This window comes from Bombina bombina, chromosome 4, assembly GCF_027579735.1.
Source record: "Bombina bombina isolate aBomBom1 chromosome 4, aBomBom1.pri, whole genome shotgun sequence".
Taxonomy (NCBI): domain Eukaryota; kingdom Metazoa; phylum Chordata; class Amphibia; order Anura; family Bombinatoridae; genus Bombina; species Bombina bombina.
In genome coordinates, this window is record NC_069502.1 from 454,814,715 (window position 1) to 454,832,324 (window position 17,610).

The following is a 17,610-nucleotide window of genomic DNA, read 5'->3' on the forward strand; positions in this document are numbered from 1 at the left end:
TCATATATCAGAGCCTATTTGACAATAACCAAAGCCTGACTGAGGTCAAGATGTAGCTGGTCTCATTCAGCAGTGAGCATGCTTTATTGAGAGAAGACACACTCTCTTTATCAGTAAAGAAATGGGATACAGCCACCTTAATTGACATTTGCAGAAAGAGTAGTAGTATTTGTAGAAGAGGGGGACAATGAATGTTTCTGGGAGAGACTCCATGAAGACATAAGGTATTTACTCCACTAGCAAATTAATATTAGCACAAGAATGTGAGAGAAATATCAGTATTTCTACAATCTACTAGTTTTTCATTCTATATTATGGGGTGTATCAGTTTCTACAAAAGTTGTAGACTCAGAAGTAACTAACTGCTGTAGTATATGTGGGCAGAGTGGATTTACTGCTTCCGGTGACTTACCAATGTTACTCCATTTCATTATATTCACTGTGCATTCACTTTGTGCTGTACACTGGGGGAGGAAAAAAATGCAAAAAACCTATGGATCTTCCAAGGTATAGAAAGAGTTTTAGAAGTTAGAAAAATTATTTATTTTATTACTTCCAAACTTATGCTCCTTCAATCCTGCCATACTGTCTCTCTTTGAAAGGAAAGGTGGCTATCAGGTGGTGGTCACATTTTAGTACTTGAAGAAAACAACTGACAAATGAATCTTTTTATTTTTTATTTTTATTTGAAAACAGAATGTCGATATCAGTAACATTGAATCCATGGCTGTAAGTCTCTCACACAGTGCAGAGGTGGCACACATTTAACAAACATCTCTACTGGCGTGTGGCTCGCAGTTCACTTTATGATGTCCAGTATCTAAACAACATATCTACAACGAGAGATAGTAAAACACGTAAACGGAATTGTAATGGTGGGAATCCATCTTTTTTAATCCTTGTAATTATACATAATGCAATATAGTATCCGATTGGCTAGGATAGGATTTCAGGTAGGTTTCTGATCGCTGGTTTTAAAAATTAGCTTTGTGTATATAGCTCTGTACCTGCTCTTCTAATCATCAATGTACTCAAAAGGCTCAGGGGGTTCTGGTTCTTGCTCCTCCTCTTCAATCTTTGGACCATGAGCTGCAACTGGTTCTACAAGTTGCTCCTCTTCCTTGCTGGTATCTCGGAGAATGATGATGCCACCTATAGAGAGCTGCAAAGAAAAGGAATGTCACTAAAAACAGACTATACAGACTTTAGCAGCACATTTATATTGCTCTGATTCAGCTATTTCCCTTACAATTAAATTTCTTCACTGCTGAGAGCCATCAGTTGCTTCTTTCTAGAATTGCTTAAAGGACCAGTAAATACAGTAGATTTGCATATTTAAAATATGCAAGATAAAAAGGCAATGCAACAGCATTTAGTCTGAACCTCAAATGAGTTTTAGATTTTTTTCTGACAAATTTCAAAGTTATGTGTATTTCCACTCCCCCTGTAATCATGTGACAGCCTTCAACCAACCACAAATGCATAGATGTATAGTCTGATCTTTTTCACATGATCAATAGGAAATGGTGACTCAAAGTGTAAATATAAAAAGACTGTGCACATGTTGTTTAATTTTGACTTGAGTTTCCCTTTAAAGGGACAGTATACACCAATTTTCATATAACTGTATGTAACAGACACAACTATAAAGAATAATATGCACAGATACTAATATAAAAATCCAGTATAAAACTGTTTAAAAAAACAAAACAAAAAAAAACTAACTTAGAAGCTTCCAGTTTAGCTCAGTTTAAAAGGTAGCTGGAACACCCACTGCAAGTGGGAAATAGCAGACCCCCCCCCTCCTTTGCATATGAAAAGACCCTTTAAACAAGCTGGAGTAGGTATACATCAGTATTCTCCTAAAATTTTGGGGCTTGGTTAGGAGTGTGAAAATAAGAGCAATTTTATTTAAAAATAAGCAAAACTAACCATTTAAAAAACAAACAAACAAAAAACACATAATTTATGTAAGAACTTACCATATAAATTAATTTCTTTAATGGTGGCGAGAGTCCACGATTTGTTACATATGGGATATACATTCCTACCAGGAGGAGTTAGTTTCCCAAACCTCAAAGCCTATAAATACCCCACCCACCTCACTCATATCTCAGTTTAACGTATAGTCAAGAAGTGAGGTGTAAAAGAAGGAGTATGAAAAAAGTCATAAAAAAGGGAACAGAAAAAAAAGATGTGCTATGTTAAAAAACAATCCATAATAGGGAGAGGACCTTGTGGACTCTTGCCACCATGAAAGAAATAAATATATCAGGTAAGTTCTTACATAAATTATGTTTTCTTTCATATATGTGACGAGAGTCCACAATTTGTTACATATGGGTTATAATACCCAAGATGTGGAAGACCATGAGTAACAAAATAAAAAGGGAGAGATAAAATATAAACAGCTTTTTTCGCTGAAAATAATATCCAAAATAAAGTCTTTTAATAACTAAAAAACCTAAAGAAAATTTATAGGCAACAGAATCAACGAGTGACCACTGCCTGAAGAACCTTTCTACCAAATGCTGCTTCTGAAGAGGCAAAAACATCAAAATGGTAAAATTTGGTAAAAGCCAAAGACCAAGTGGCTGCTTTGCAGATTTGATCAACTGCAGCCTCATTCTTGAAATCCCAAGATGTGGCAACTGATCTTGTAGAATGAGAAGTAATTCTCTGAGGCGGAGACTGACCCGCTTAATTATAAGCTTTGTGAATCAGAAGTTTTAACCAAGAGGCTAAAGAAATAGAAGAAGCTTTCTGCCCCTTCCATGAACCAGTAAAAATGACAAATAAACTATTAGTCTTTCTGAAATCTTTAGTGACAGCAACATAATATTTTAAAGCTCTGACAACATACACAGAATGTAAAGATTTTTCTGCATCATTTGTAGGATTAGGACACAAAGAGGGAACAACAATTTCCCTTTTAATGTTGTTATAATCAACCACCTTTGGTGGTGATAATTCTGAAACTCTTATAGCAGAAGAGATTGCTAAAAGAAACAGAACTTTCAAAGAAAGTAGTTTAATGTCTAAAGAATGCATAAGCTCAAAAGGAGGAGCCTGTAAAGACTGTAATACTAGATTGAGACTTCATGGAGGAGAGATTAATTACAGGTTTTATTCTAGATAAGGCCTGAACAAAACAATGAATGTCTGGAAGATGAGCAATCTTTCGGTTAAAAAAAAAAAAAAAGAAAGGGTAGAAATCTGTCCTTTCAAAGTACTGGCAGATAAGTCCTTATCTAAACCATCTTGAAGAAACTGAAGAATTCTAGGAATTTCTAAGAAAAATTATGAGTGGAACACCACGAGATATAAGTTTTCCAAACTTTATAATACATTTTCCTGGAAACAGGTTTTATTGCTTGTATCATAGTATTAATTACAGAGTCATCCAGAGATTTTAAATATGGATGAAAGAAGGGACCTTGAGACAGAAGTTCTGGTCTCAGAGGAAGATGCCATGGCGGGTAGCTGGACATCCAAACCAGATCTGCATACCAGATCCTGAGAGGCCATGCAGGGGCTATCAGAAATACAGATGATTGTTCCATCTTGATCTTTAAATTCATTTTGAGTAGTAGAACTAGAGAAGGAAATATATAAGCATATTGGAATGACCAAGGGACTGCTAGAGCATCCGTCATTACTGCTTGAGGATACCTTGACCTTGCAAGGTATCTTGGAAGTTTCTTGTTCAGACGAGAGGCCATACGATCTATTTGTGGAAGACCCCAGATCAGAACAATTTGTAAGAATACATCCTGATGGAGAGACCATTCCCCCAGGTGAAGTGATTGACGGCTGAGATAATCTACCTCCCAGTTGTCCACAACTGGGATGTGAATCGCAGTGATGAGGCAGGAATTGGTTTCTGCCCAAGAAAATATCCTTGATACTTCTTACATAGCTAGGTAGCTTTGAGTTCCCCCTTGATGATTGACATATGCCACTGTTGTGATGTTGTCTGTTTGAAAACTAAGGTAAGGTTCGTTCTTCAAAAGAGGCCAAGCTTGAAGAGCTTTGAAGAGGGCACAGAGTGCTAAGATATTGATTGGAATCTTTGTTTCCTGAATATTCCAAACTCCCTGTGCAGGTCTCGGAACATGCAATAGGTTACCTTCATTGACAATAACACCATGAAATATAAGTCTTCAAAACTCGATAATAAATCTTCCTAGAAACAGATTTACGAGCCTGTAACCTCTATGACTAAGCACTAGGCTTTCAATTTCCATACCTTCAAATTTAATGATTTGAGATCCTGATGCAAAAACAGACCTTGAGACAGAAGATCTGGTCTTAAAGGAAGTGGCCAAGGTTGGCAACTGGACATCCGAACAAGATCTGCATACCAAAACCTGGGAGGCCATGCTGGAGCTACCAGCAACACAAACGATTGTTCCATTATGATCTTGGAGATCACTCTTGGAAAAAGAACTAGAGGCGGGAAAATATAAGCAGGTTGGTAACACCAAGCAACTGCTAACGCATCCACCACCTCCGCCTGTGGATCCCTGGACCTGGACAGGTACCTGGGAAGTTTCTTGTTTAGATGGGAAGCCAGCAGATCTATTGCTGGAAGACCCCACATCTGAACGATCTGAGAAAACACATCTAGATGGAGTGACCACTCCCCCAGATATAAAGTCTAATGGCTGAGATAATCTGCTTCCCAATTGTCTACACCTGGGATATGAACCGCAGAAATTAGACAGGAGCTGGATTCCGCCCAAGCAAGTATCCGAGATACTTCTTTCATAGCTTAGGGACTGTGAGTCCCACCCTGATGATTGACATATGCCACAGTTGTGCTATTGTCTGTCTGAAAACAAATGAATGGTTCTATCTTCAACAGAGGCCAAACCTGAAGAGCCCTGAAAATAGCACGGAGGTCTAAAAACATAATTTATGCTTACCTGATAAATGTATTTCTCTTGTAGTGTGTTCAGTCCACGGGTCATCCATTACTTATGGGATATATTCTCCTTCCCAACAGGAAGTTGCAAGAGGATCACCCAAGCAGAGCTGCTATATAGCTCCCCCCCTCACATGTCATATCCAGTCATTCGACCGAAACAAGACGAGAAAGGAGAAACTATAAAGTGCAGTGGTGACTGGAGTTATAATTTTAAAATTTAGAACCTACCTAAAAAAAAGACAGGGCGGGGCGTGGACTGAACACACTACAAGAGAAATAAATTTATCAGGTAAGCATAAATTATGTTTTCTCTTGTTAAGTGTGTTCAGTCCACGGGTCATCCATTACTTATGGGATACCAATACCAAAGCTAAGTACACGGATGATGGGAGGGACAAGGCAGGAACATTAAACAGAAGGAACCACTGCCTGTAGAACCTTTCTCCCAAAACCAGCCTCCGAAGAAGCGAAAGTGTCAAATTTGTAAAATTTGGAAAAAGTATGAAGTGAAGACCAAGTTGCAGCCTTGCAAATCTGTTCAACAGAGGCCTCATTCTTAAAGGCCCAGGTGGAAGCCACAGCTCTAGTGGAATGGGCTGTAATTCTTTCAGGAGGCTGCTGTCCAGCAGTCTCATAGGCTAAACGTATTATGCTATGAAGCCAAAAAGAGAGAGAGGTAGCCGAAGCCTTTTGACCTCTCCTCTGTCCAGAGTAAACGACAAACAGAGAAGAAGTTTGTCTAAAATCTTTAGTTGCCCGTAAGTAGAACTTCAGAGCACGGACCACGTCTAGATTATGCAAAAGACGTTCCTTCTTTGAAGAAGGATTAGGACATAATGATGGAACAATCATCTCTTGATTGATATTCCTGTTAGAAACAACCTTAGGTAAAAACCCAGGTTTAGTACGCAGTACTACCTTGTCTGAATGAAAGATCAGATAAGGAGAATCACAATGTAAGGCAGATAACTCAGAGACTCTTCGAGCCGAGGAAATAGCCATCAAAAACAAAACTTTCCAAGATAAAAGCTTAATATCAATGGAATGAAGGGGTTCAAACGGAACACCCTGAAGAACTTTAAGAACCAAGTTTAAGCTCCACGGAGGAGCAACAGCTTTAAACACAGGCTTAATTCTAGCCAAAGCCTGACAAAAAGCCTGGACGTCTGGATTCTCTGCCAGACGTTTGTGTAAAAGAATAGACAGAGCGGAAATCTGTCCCTTTAGCGAACTAGCGGATAAACCCTTTTCTAAACCCTCTTGTAGAAAAGCCAAAATCCTAGGAATCCTAACCTTACTCCATGAGTAACTCTTGGATTCGCACCAATATAAATATTTACGCCATATCTTATGGTAAACTTTTCTGGTCACAAGTTTCCTAGCCTGTATTAATGTATCAATAACCGAATCCGAAAACCCACGCTTTGATAGAATCAAGCGTTCAATTTCCAGGCAGTCAGCCTCAGAGAAATTAGGTTTGGATGGTTGAAAGGACCCTAAATTAGAAGGTCCTGCCTCAGAGGTAGAGACCATGGTGGGCAGGACGACATGTCCACTAGGTCTGCATACCAGGTCCTGCGTGGCCACGCAGGCGCTATCAGAATTACCGATGCCCTCTCCTGTTTGATCCTGGCAATCAGTCGAGGTAGCAACGGAAATGGTGGAAACACATAAGCTATGTTGAAAACCCAAGGGGCTGCTAATGCATCTACCAGCACCGCTCCCGGGTCCCTGGACCTGGATCCGTAACAAGGAAGCTTCGCGTTCTGGCGAGATGCCATGAGATCCAGATCCGGTTTGCCCCAACGAAGAATCAGTTGAGCAAATATCTCCGGGTGAAGTTCCCACTCTCCCGGATGAAAAGTCTGGCGACTTAGGAAATCCGCCTCCCAGTTCTCCACGCCTGGGATATAAATCGCTGACAGGTGACAAGAGTGAGACTCTGCCCAGCGAATTATCTTCAAGACCTCCAACATCGCTAGGGAACTCCTGGTTCCCCCTTGATGATTGATGTAAGCCACAGTCGTGATATTGTCCGACTGAAATCTGATGAACCTCAGTTTTGCTAACTGAGGCCAAGCTAGAAGAGCATTGAATATTGCTCTTAATTCTAGAATGTTTATTGGAAGGAGTTTCTCCTCCTGAGTCCACGATCCCTGAGCCGTCAGGGAATTCCAGACTGCTCCCCAGCCTAGAAGGCTGGCATCCGTTGTTACAATCGTCCAATCTGGTCTGCGAAAGGTCATTCCTATGGACAGATGAACCGGTGACAACCACCAGAGAAGAGAATCTCTGGTCTCCTGGTCCAGATTTAGCAAAGGGGACAGATCTGAGTAATCCCCATTCCACTGACTTAGCATGCATAATTGCAGCGGTCTGAGATGCAGGCGCGCAAATGGCACCATGTCCATTGCCGCGACCATTAAGCCGATTACCTCCATGCACTAAGCTACTGATGGGCTTGGAATGAAATGAAGGACACGGCAAGCATTGAGAATCTTTGATAACCTGGACTCCGTCAGGTAAATCTTCATCTCTACAGAATCTATAAGAGTCCCTAGAAAAGGAACCCTTGTGAGTGGTAACAGAGAACTCTTTTCCACGTTCACTTTCCACCCATGCAACCTCAGAAATGCTAGAACTATCTCTGTATGAGACTTTGCATTCTGAAAACTTGACGCTTGTATCAGAATGTCGTCTAGGTACGGAGCCACCGCTATGCCTCGTGGTCTTAGTACCGCCAGAAGTGAGCCCAGAACCTTCGTAAAAATTCTCGGGGCCGTGGCTAACCCAAAGGGAAGAGCTACAAACTGGTAATGCCTGTCTAGAAAGGCAAATCTTAGGTACCGATAATGATCTTTGTGAATCGGTATGTGAAGGTAAGCATCCTTTAAGTCCACTGTGGTCATATATTGACCCTCTTGGATCATGGGTAGGATGGTTCGAATGGTTTCCATCTTGAACGATGGTACCCTTAGGAATTTGTTTAAGATCTTTAAGTCCAAGATTGGTCTGAAAGTTCCCTCTTTTTTGGGAACCACAAATAGATTTGAGTAAAATCCTTGTCCCTGTTCCGATCGCGGAACTGAGTGGATCACTCCCATAATTAAGAGGTCTTGTACACATTGTAGAAATGCCTCTCTCTTTACTAGGTTTGTTGATAACCTCGACAGATGGAACCTCCCTTGTGGAGGAGAGGTTTTGAAATCCAGAAGGTATCCCTGAGATATAATCTTCAACGTCCAGGGATCCTGCACATCTCTTGCCCAAGCCTGGGCGAAGAGAGAAAGTCTGCCCCCCACTAAATCCGTCTCCGGATAGGGGGCCCTGTCTTCATGCTGTCTTAGGGGCGGGAGTAGGCTTTCTGGCCTGCTTGCCCTTGTTCCATGACTGATTGCTTTTCCAACCCTGTCTGTAACGAGCAGTAGTTCCTTCCTGTTTTGGAGCGGAGGAAGTTGATGCTGCTCCTGCCTTGAAGTTACGAAAGGCACGAAAATTAGACTGTTTGGCCTTTGGTTTGGCCCTGTCCTGAGGAAGGGCGTGGCCCTTACCTCCCGTAATGTCAGCAATAATTTCCTTCAAGCCGGGCCCGAATAAGGTCTGCCCTTTGAAAGGAATGTTAAGTAGCTTAGATTTGGAAGTTACATCCGCTGACCAGGATTTAAGCCACAGCGCTCTGCGCGCCTGTATGGCGAATCCGGAATTTTTAGCCGTAAGTTTGGTTAAATGTACTACGGCATCTGAAACAAACGCATTAGCTTGCTTAAGGGTTCTAACTTTTCTCAAAGCCTCATCCAATGGCTCTGTGCGAATCGCCTCTTCCAGAGACTCAAACCAGAATGCCGCTGCAGCCGTGACAGGCGCAATGCATGCCAGAGGCTGTAATATAAAACCTTGTTGAACAAACATTTTCTTAAGGTAACCCTCTAATTTTTTATCCATTGGATCTGAGAAAGCACAGCTATCCTCCACCGGGATAGTGGTACGCTTGGCTAAAGTAGAAACTGCTCCCTCCACCTTAGGGACCGTCTGCCATAAGTCTCGTGTGGTGGCGTCTATAGGGAACATTTTTCTAAATATCGGAGGAGGGGAAAAAGGCACACCGGGTCTATCCCACTCCTTACTAATAATTTCTGTAAGCCTTTTTGGTATAGGAAAAAAGTCCGTACACACCGGTACCGCATAGTATCTATCCAACCTACATAATTTCTCTGGGATTGCCACCGTGTCGCAATCATTCAGAGCCGCTAACACCTCCCCTAGTAACACGCGGAGGTTCTCAAGCTTAAATTTAAAATTAGAAATTTCTAAATCCGGTCTCCCCGGATCAGAACCGTAACCGACGGAATGAAGCTCATGTCCTCATGTTCTGCAAATTGTGACGCAGTATCAGACATGGCTCTCGTGTCATCAGCGCGCTCTGTCCTTAACCCAGAGCTATCGCGCTTGCCTCTTAATTCGGGCATATTGTATAATACTTCTTTCATAACATTAGCCATATCATGTAAAGTGATTTGTAAGGGCCTTGATGTACTTGGCGCCTCAATCTTACGCATCTCCCGAGCGGGAGACGCAGGTACTGACACGTGAGGAGAGTTAGGCTGCATAACTTCCGCCTCGTATTCAAAGCAATATCAATACAATTGGTACACATCGTTCTATTGGGCTCCACATTGGCTTTTGAACATGATGAACAAACAGTTTCCTCTGAATCAGACATGTTTAAACAGATTTAGCAATGAAACTAGCAAGCTTGGAAATCACTTTCAATAAGTTTACAAGCAATATAAAAACGCTGCAGCGCTTCAAAAATACAGATATAATTAAAACAATTCTTAACAAGAAGTGTATTATTAGCAGAGGATTGCACCCATTAGCAAAAGGATGATTAACCCCTCAATACCCAAAACGGATAAAACGGATATCAATTAAGATTTAACGCTTTTAATCACAGTCAAACACACTGTCACAGATCTGCTGTGATTGATTACCTCCCTCAAAAATGAATTTTGCAGACCCCTGAGCTCCCTAGAGACATCCTGGATCAAGGAGGAAGAAGCAGGAAGACTGTGCTAGAATTTTAACTGCGCAACAAGGCGCTTAAACAAGGTCCCTCCCACTCCTATTACAACAGTGGGAGCCCTGATGTAACGATTTCCATGCAGAAAATATATGTTAGCCATGTGGAAAAAATCATGCCCAAAGAGATTTATCACCAAAGTACCTCACAAAAACGAATAACATGCCAGTAAACGTTTTATTAAAAAACAACATTTTCCAATGTCATGCAAAGTTATCACTAAGCCTGCTACCAGTCGCTACCACTGCAGATAAGGCTTAAGTATTATTTCAGTTTTAACAGTATTTTCTCAGTCAAATTCTAGACCCTAGAAAATAACTCGACTGCGCATACAATATCAGCCTGATACCAGTAGCCACTACTGCATTTAAGGCTGTACTTACATCATACGGTAACAGCAGTATTTTCTTAGTCAATTCCATTCCCAGAAAATAATGTACTGCACATACCTCATTTGCGGAGGACCCCGCATGCTATTCCCAGTTTCTGAAGTTACCCCACTCCTCAGAATGTCGAGAACAGTCAGTGGATCTTAGTTACCCCTGCTAAGATCATAGAAAAAGACGCAGGCAGTTTCTTCTTCCAAATACTGCCTGAGATAGAAAAAACAGCACACTCCGGTGCCATTTAAAATAAACTTTTGATTGAAGAATAGTTAAGTAAAAACTCCAGCTCCTCTCGCGACCTCCTTCGTTGTTGAGGGTTGCAAGAGAATGACTGGATATGACATGTGAGGGGGGGAGCTATATAGCAGCTCTGCTTGGGTGATCCTCTTGCAACTTCCTGTTGGGAAGGAGAATATATCCCATAAGTAATGGATGACCCGTGGAATGAACACACTTAACAAGAGAAATATTGATTGGTAACTTTGCCTCTTGAGATTTCCAAAGCCCTTGTGCTGTCAGAGATCCCCAGACAGCTCCCCAACCTGAAAGACTTGCATCTGTTGTGATCACAGTCCAGGTTGGACGAACAAAAGAGCCCCCTTGAACTATACGATGGTGATCTATCCACCAAGTCAGAGAGAGTCGAACATTGGGATTTAAGGATATCAATTGTTATATCTTTTTATAATCCCTGCACCATTGATTCAGCATACAAAGCTGGAGAGGTCTCATATGAAAACGAGCAAAGGGGATCGCGGCCGATGCTGCAGTCATGAGACCTAAAACTTCCATGCACATAGCTACTGAAGGGAATGTTTGAGACTGAAGCTGAAACCAATTTTAATTGTCACTTGTCTGTTAGAGACAAAGTCATGGACACTGAATCTATCTGGAAACCTAAAAAGGTGACCAAGGAATCAAATAACTTTTTGGTAAATTGATCCTCCAACCATGTCTTTGAAGAAACAACACTAGTTGATTTGTGTGAGATTCTGCAGAATGTAAAGATTGAGCTAGTACCAAGATATCGTCCAAATAAGGAAACACCGCAATACCCTGTTCTCTGATTACAGAGAGTAGGGAAGCGAGAACCTTTTAAAAGATTCTTGGAGCGGTCGCTAGGCCAAATGGAAGAGCGACAAATTGGTAATGCTTGTCTAGAAAAGAGAATCTCAGAAACTGATAGTGGTTTGGATGAATCGGAATATGAAGATATGCATCCTGTAAGTCTATCGTGGACATATAATGCCCTTGTTGAACAAAAGGCAGAACAGTCCTTATAATCACCATTTTGAAAGTGGGCACTGTTACAAAACGATTCAAAATTTTCAGATCCAGAACTGGCCTGAATGAATTTTCTTTCTTTGGGACAATGAATAGATTTGAATAAAACCCCAGACCCTGTTCCTGAAACGGAACTGGTATGATTACCCCTGAAAGCTCCAGGTCTGAAACACACTTCAGAAAAGCCTGAGCCTTTACTGGATTTGCTGGGATGCGTGAGAGAAAAAAAATCTTCTCACAGGATGTCTTACTCTGAATCCTATTCGGTACCCTTGAGAGACAATACTCTGAATCCATTGATTTTGGACAGAATCTACCCAAAAGTTTTGGAAGAATCTTAATCTGCCCCCTACCAGCTGAGCTGGAATGAGGGCCGCACCTTCACGCAGAATTGGGGGTTGGCTTTGGTTTCTTAAACGGTTTGGATTTACTCCAACTTGAAGAAGGTTTCCAATTGGAACCAGATTCTTTGGGGGAAGGATTAGGTTTCTCTTCCTTATTTTGTCGAAAGGAATGAAAACGGTTAGAAGCTTTAGATTTACCCTTAGGTCTTTTATCCTGAGGCAAAAAAACTCCCTTCCCCCGGTGACAGTTGAAATAATCAAATCCAACTGAGAACCAAATAACTTATTACCTTGGAAAGAAAGAGATAGTAAAATAGACTTAGATACCATGTCAGCATTCCAATATTTGAGCCACAAAGCTCTTCTAGCTAAAATAGCTAAAGACATAGATTTAACATCAATTTTGATATAAAAAATGGCATCACAGATAAAATGATTAGCATGTTGAAGCAAGCGAACAATGCTAGACAAATCAGGATCCATTTCCTGTTGCGCTAAACTTTCCAACCAAAAAGTTGATGCAGCTGCAACATCAGCCATAGAAATGGCAGGCCTGAGAAGATAGCCAGAATATAAATAAGCTTTCCTTAGATAAGATTCAAGTTTCCTATCTAAAGGGTCCTTAAAGGAAGTACTATCTTCCATAGTAATAGTAGTACGTTTGGCAAGAGTAGAAATAGACCCATCAACTTTGGGGATCTTTCCCCAAAACTCCAAACTAACTGGTGGCAAATGATACAATTTTTTAAAACTTGAAGGAGCGATAAAAGAAGTACCAGGCCTATTCCATTCCTTATAAACATCAGAAATAGCATCAGGAACTAGAAAAACCTCTGGAGTAACCACAGGAGGTTTATAAACAGAATTTAAACGTTTACTAGTTTTAGTATCAAGAGGACTAGTTTCCTCAATATCCAATGTAATCAACACCTCTTAACAAGGAACGAATATACCCCATTTTAAATAAATAAGTAGATTTGTTAGTATCAATATCTGAGGAAGGATCGTCTGAATCAGATAGATCCTCATCAGATGAGGATAATTCAGTATGTTGTCGGTCATTTGAAATTTCATCAACTTTATGAGAAGTTTTATAAGACCTTTTACGTTTATTAAAAGGCGGGATAGCAGACAAAGCCTTCTGAATCGCATCAGCAATAAAATCTTTTATATTCACAGGGATATCATGTACATTAGATGTTGAAGGAACAACAGGCGTTGTACTATTACTGATGGATACATTCTCTGCATGTAAAAGCTTATCATGACAACTATTACATACCACAGCTGGAGATATAATCTCCACAAATTTACAACAGATACACTTAGCTTTGGTAGAACTGTTAACAACTGCAGGGTTCTAACAGTGGTTTCTGAGACAGGATCAGATTGAGACATCTTGCAAATGTAAGAGAAAAAACAACATATAAAGCAAACTTATCAATTTCCTTATATGGCAGTTTCAGGAATGGGAAAAAATGCAAACAGCATAGCCCTCTGACATAGAAAAAGGCAAGAGGCACATAGGAATGGGGTTTTAAAAAAATAAATTATTTGGCACCAAGTATGACGCACAACGCAAAATGAATTTTTTTGCCACTAAAAACAGCCGGAAATGACACACTCGCGTCATTGCAGATGTAACCTTGTGCAAGGAAACTCGGCGTCAAGTAAGACGCTGGAAATTACAATTTTGCGCCACCGGACGTATCTTCGCACCAAAAAATTTCTCGAGCCAAAAATTATGAAATAAACATCAGCATTTTACGACCTCGCAAGCCTAATTTTGCCTGTGAAAATGTAATGAAAAAGCAGTCAATTTGAAAAAAAGACTATACCCCAGGTAAGAAAAATATTTTCCTAAATATGTTTTTTCCCAAATATGAAACAGATAGTCTGCAGAAGGAAATATACATAAACCTGACTCATGGCAAATATAAGTACAACACATATATTTAGAACTTTATATTAATACATAAAGTGCCAAACCATAGCTGAGAGTGTCTTAAGTAATGAAAACATACTTACCGAAAGACACCCATCCACATATAGCAGATAGCCAAACCAGTACTGAAACGGTTATCAGTAGAGGTAATGGAATAAGAGTATATCATTGATCTGAAAAGGGAGGTAGGAGATTAATCTCTATGACCGATAACAGAGAACCTATGAAAAAGATTTCCCGCAAGGAAAACCATAATATTCAATAGGTGATGCTCCCTTCATATCCGTCTGACATTCACTGTACTCAGAGGAATCGGGCTTCGAAATGCTGAGAAGCGCATATCAACGTAGAAATCTTAGCACAAACTTACTTCACCACCTCCATAGGAGGCAAAGTTTGTAAAACTGAATTGTGGGTGTGGTGAGGGGTGTATTTATAGGCATTTTGAGGTTTGGGAAACTTTGCCCCTCCTGGTAGGAGTGTATATCCCATACGTCACTAGCTCATGGACTCTTGCCAATTACATGAAAGAAATCTAGTGCATAATAAGTCCCTCAAACTATCTACACTGCTCTTACATTGCTCTTATTTCTCACTAGGTTTTACCTGTCACACACATTCAACAAGCTCTCCCTGTTGCAATTCTTTTACGTTCTTGCTCCCCAGTGTATTCTCTGCTCATCATCACTCATGCAATTTATTTTGCTTCTGTGTAACTGCCAACAACTGCTATTCCATGTAATACATTTCTCTCATATAACACTAGCTGCTTGCAAACTGTAAGGTCAGCCTCTTGCAGATATCTATGAATACCATGGGAATATGCAAGGCCCAAATGTCTGTTGCCCAGTGTAACCTAAAGAAGCATTGCTAGTAGATTGTATGTTGCCCCTTTAAATATTACTATCTAAGCCTTATGTAAGCTCTGTAAAAACAAATGCCTAGCATCTCAGCAAAACACTAGGATCACTGCCACACAGCTAGTTGGTGTACACACATACTGCTTTGTTACTGCCTTCACATGCACACACCCCACACTTAATATAAACATTCCCTTTATTACTCACTGGTTTGAATGGTTGGTATCTGGAACCTTCAGGCATGGTGAGCACTTTCAACTGAGCTGGCATTACACGTGCTGGGTTCTCCAGTAGCTGGAAATTTGGTTCTGGCTCTTTCTTTTTCTCTTCTTTTTTCTCTGTCTCATCCTGTGAATAAAGATAAATAATAAGTTAAAACTTCAAAATATGATCAGCGCTACAAACATTCAACACAATTTACAGAATAAGTAAAGAAATATAAGGGATCATAAAACCTGGATGGAATACATCTAACCAGATGAAATGCAGAAATCATGGAACTAGGATCTAAACACTAATTTATCTACATAGGATGAGGTACAGGGACCCCTATAAAAGAGCTTTGAAGAATAGAAAGGAAAACCAATATAAATTTAATTCTGTATTAACTAAAAGGGCTCTTATATACAAAACTAGGCTACTTGTCACAATCTCAGATTAAACAGCATCTGCTCTAAGGTAAACTGGAGCACGTACATTCCCTTAGGATGAAAACAAAAAGAAAGCCTAGTAGTATAAGAAGGAAATCTATAAAAATCTGTTTAATTACAGCTCCAATGCATCAGTAAATACAGCCTTACAGACTACACAGCATTGACTCTAGTTATGGATTTTAGCTCTAATATAATCTATAGGGGTAACTGGTATACCAGGAAACAATGCTTCTTGAAACACAATTGAATAGTGAACAACAATTTTTTTCTCTCAAAAGGGCAATATAGAAAAACAAAATCTATTCAACTGGCAAAAGAAATGACAAAAAAGTAGTGCATGCTTATTTGCAAACACACAAATGCTGGGAAAACCAATAATAGTGCCTAAATTCTTGCACGTTGTGATAACTATATAAATAGGAACTGCAGTGTAACAATACATACAACGTATTTATAAAGCGAAAATGCAGACATGGCTGACATAAAAGCAAGGAATACGCTTTATTTACCTATAAACCAAATAGCGCGGAATATAAAGGGTAATGCAGGAATACATTTCAACAACATTTTTTGCAAGCCACCATGAGCAAGTGTGCCATGGTTTGTTCACTATATAGTAATATATATGTATGAGTGTGTTTGTGTATTTAAATACATATATTTATCGTTGGCTATGATTTTACTGTGGTTTGTCTGAAGAAGGGGTCACCTATGCCATGAAACGTCACTAAATAAAACAATGTGTGTAATTATGAAGACTGGTGAGTGTTACTCCATTCAGCTGGAACAGGAAGAAAAGTAAATTTATGCTTACCTGATAAATTAAATTAATTTCTTCTATGGTACGACGAGTCCACGGATTCATCCTTTACTTGTGGGATATTATCCTCCTGCTAACAGGAAGTGGAAAAGAGCACCACAGCAGAGCTGTCTATATAGCTCCTCCCTTAGCTCCACCCCCCAGTCACTCAAACGAAGGTACAGGAAGAAAAAGGAGAAACTAAAAGGTGCAGAGGTGACTGAAGTTTAAAATAAAAAAATAAAATCGGTCTTAAAATGACAGGGCGGGCCGTGGACTCGTCGTACCATAGAAGAAATTAATTTATCAGGTAAGCATAAATTTACTTTTCTTCTATAAGGTACGACGAGTCCACGGATTCATCCTTTACTTGTGGGATACAATACCAAAGCTATAGGACACGGATGAACGGGAGGGACAAGACAGATGCCTAAACAGAAGGCACCACTGCTTGAAGAACTTTTCTCCCAAAAATAGTCATTCGAAGAAGCAAAAGTATCAAATTTGTAAAATTTGGAAAAGGTATGAAGTGAAGACTAAGTCGCAGCCTTACAAATCTGTTCAACAGAAGCATCATTTTTAAAAGCCCAAATGGATGATGCTTTTCAGCCAAAAAGAAAGAGGTAGCCATAGCTTTTTGACCTCTACGCTTTCCAGAATAGACAACAAACAGAGAAGATGTTTGACGTAAATCTTTGGTCGCTTGCAAGTAAAACTTCAAAGCACGAACCACGTCCAAGTTGTGCAACAGACGCTCCTTCTTAGAGGAAGGATTAGGACACAGGGAAGGAACAACAAGTTCCTTATTAATATTCTTATTAGTAACAACCTTAGGAAGAAATCCAGGTTTGGTGCGCAAAATCACCTTATCAGAATGAAAAACAAGATAAGGCGAGTCGCATTGCAATGCAGATAGTTCAGAAACTCTTCGAGCCGAAGAGATAGCAGCTAAAAACAGAACTTTCTAAGATAGAAGCTTAATATCTATGGAATGCATAGGTTCAAACGGAACCCCTTGAAGAACTTTAAGAACTAAACTCAAACTCCATGGCGGAGCAACAGGTTTAAACACAGGCTTGATTCTAACTAAAGCCTGACAAAACGACTGAACGTCTGGAACATCTGCCAGACGCATGTGCAGTAAAATTGACAAAGCAGATATCTGTCCCTTTAGGGAACTAGCTGATAACCCCTTCTCCAATCCTTCTTGGAGAAAGGACAAAATCCTAGAAATCCTGATCTTACTCCATGAGTAGCCTTTGGATTCACACTAGGGCTGTCAAAAATAATCGTTTTGACGATGCATCGCGATGCGGCATGAAACGATTC

The 17,610-nt window shown here is 40.1% G+C and overlaps 1 protein-coding gene across 1 annotated transcript in view; it reads right to left on the reverse strand.

Annotated features, from left to right (window-relative positions):
• Nucleotides 1–664: 664 nt before the first annotated feature.
• PSMD1 (proteasome 26S subunit, non-ATPase 1) overlaps nt 665–17,610 on the reverse strand; it is a 318,662-nt gene continuing 301,716 nt past the window's right edge. The window contains exons 23-25 of the mRNA XM_053710308.1: nt 15,037–15,177; nt 1,008–1,162; nt 665–833 (exon numbers count right to left, since the gene is read on the reverse strand). Of these exons, the coding sequence (XP_053566283.1) occupies nt 1,016–1,162; nt 15,037–15,177 (288 nt within the window). The 3' untranslated portion in view covers nt 665–833; nt 1,008–1,015. The remainder of the gene's footprint in view (nt 834–1,007; nt 1,163–15,036; nt 15,178–17,610) is intronic.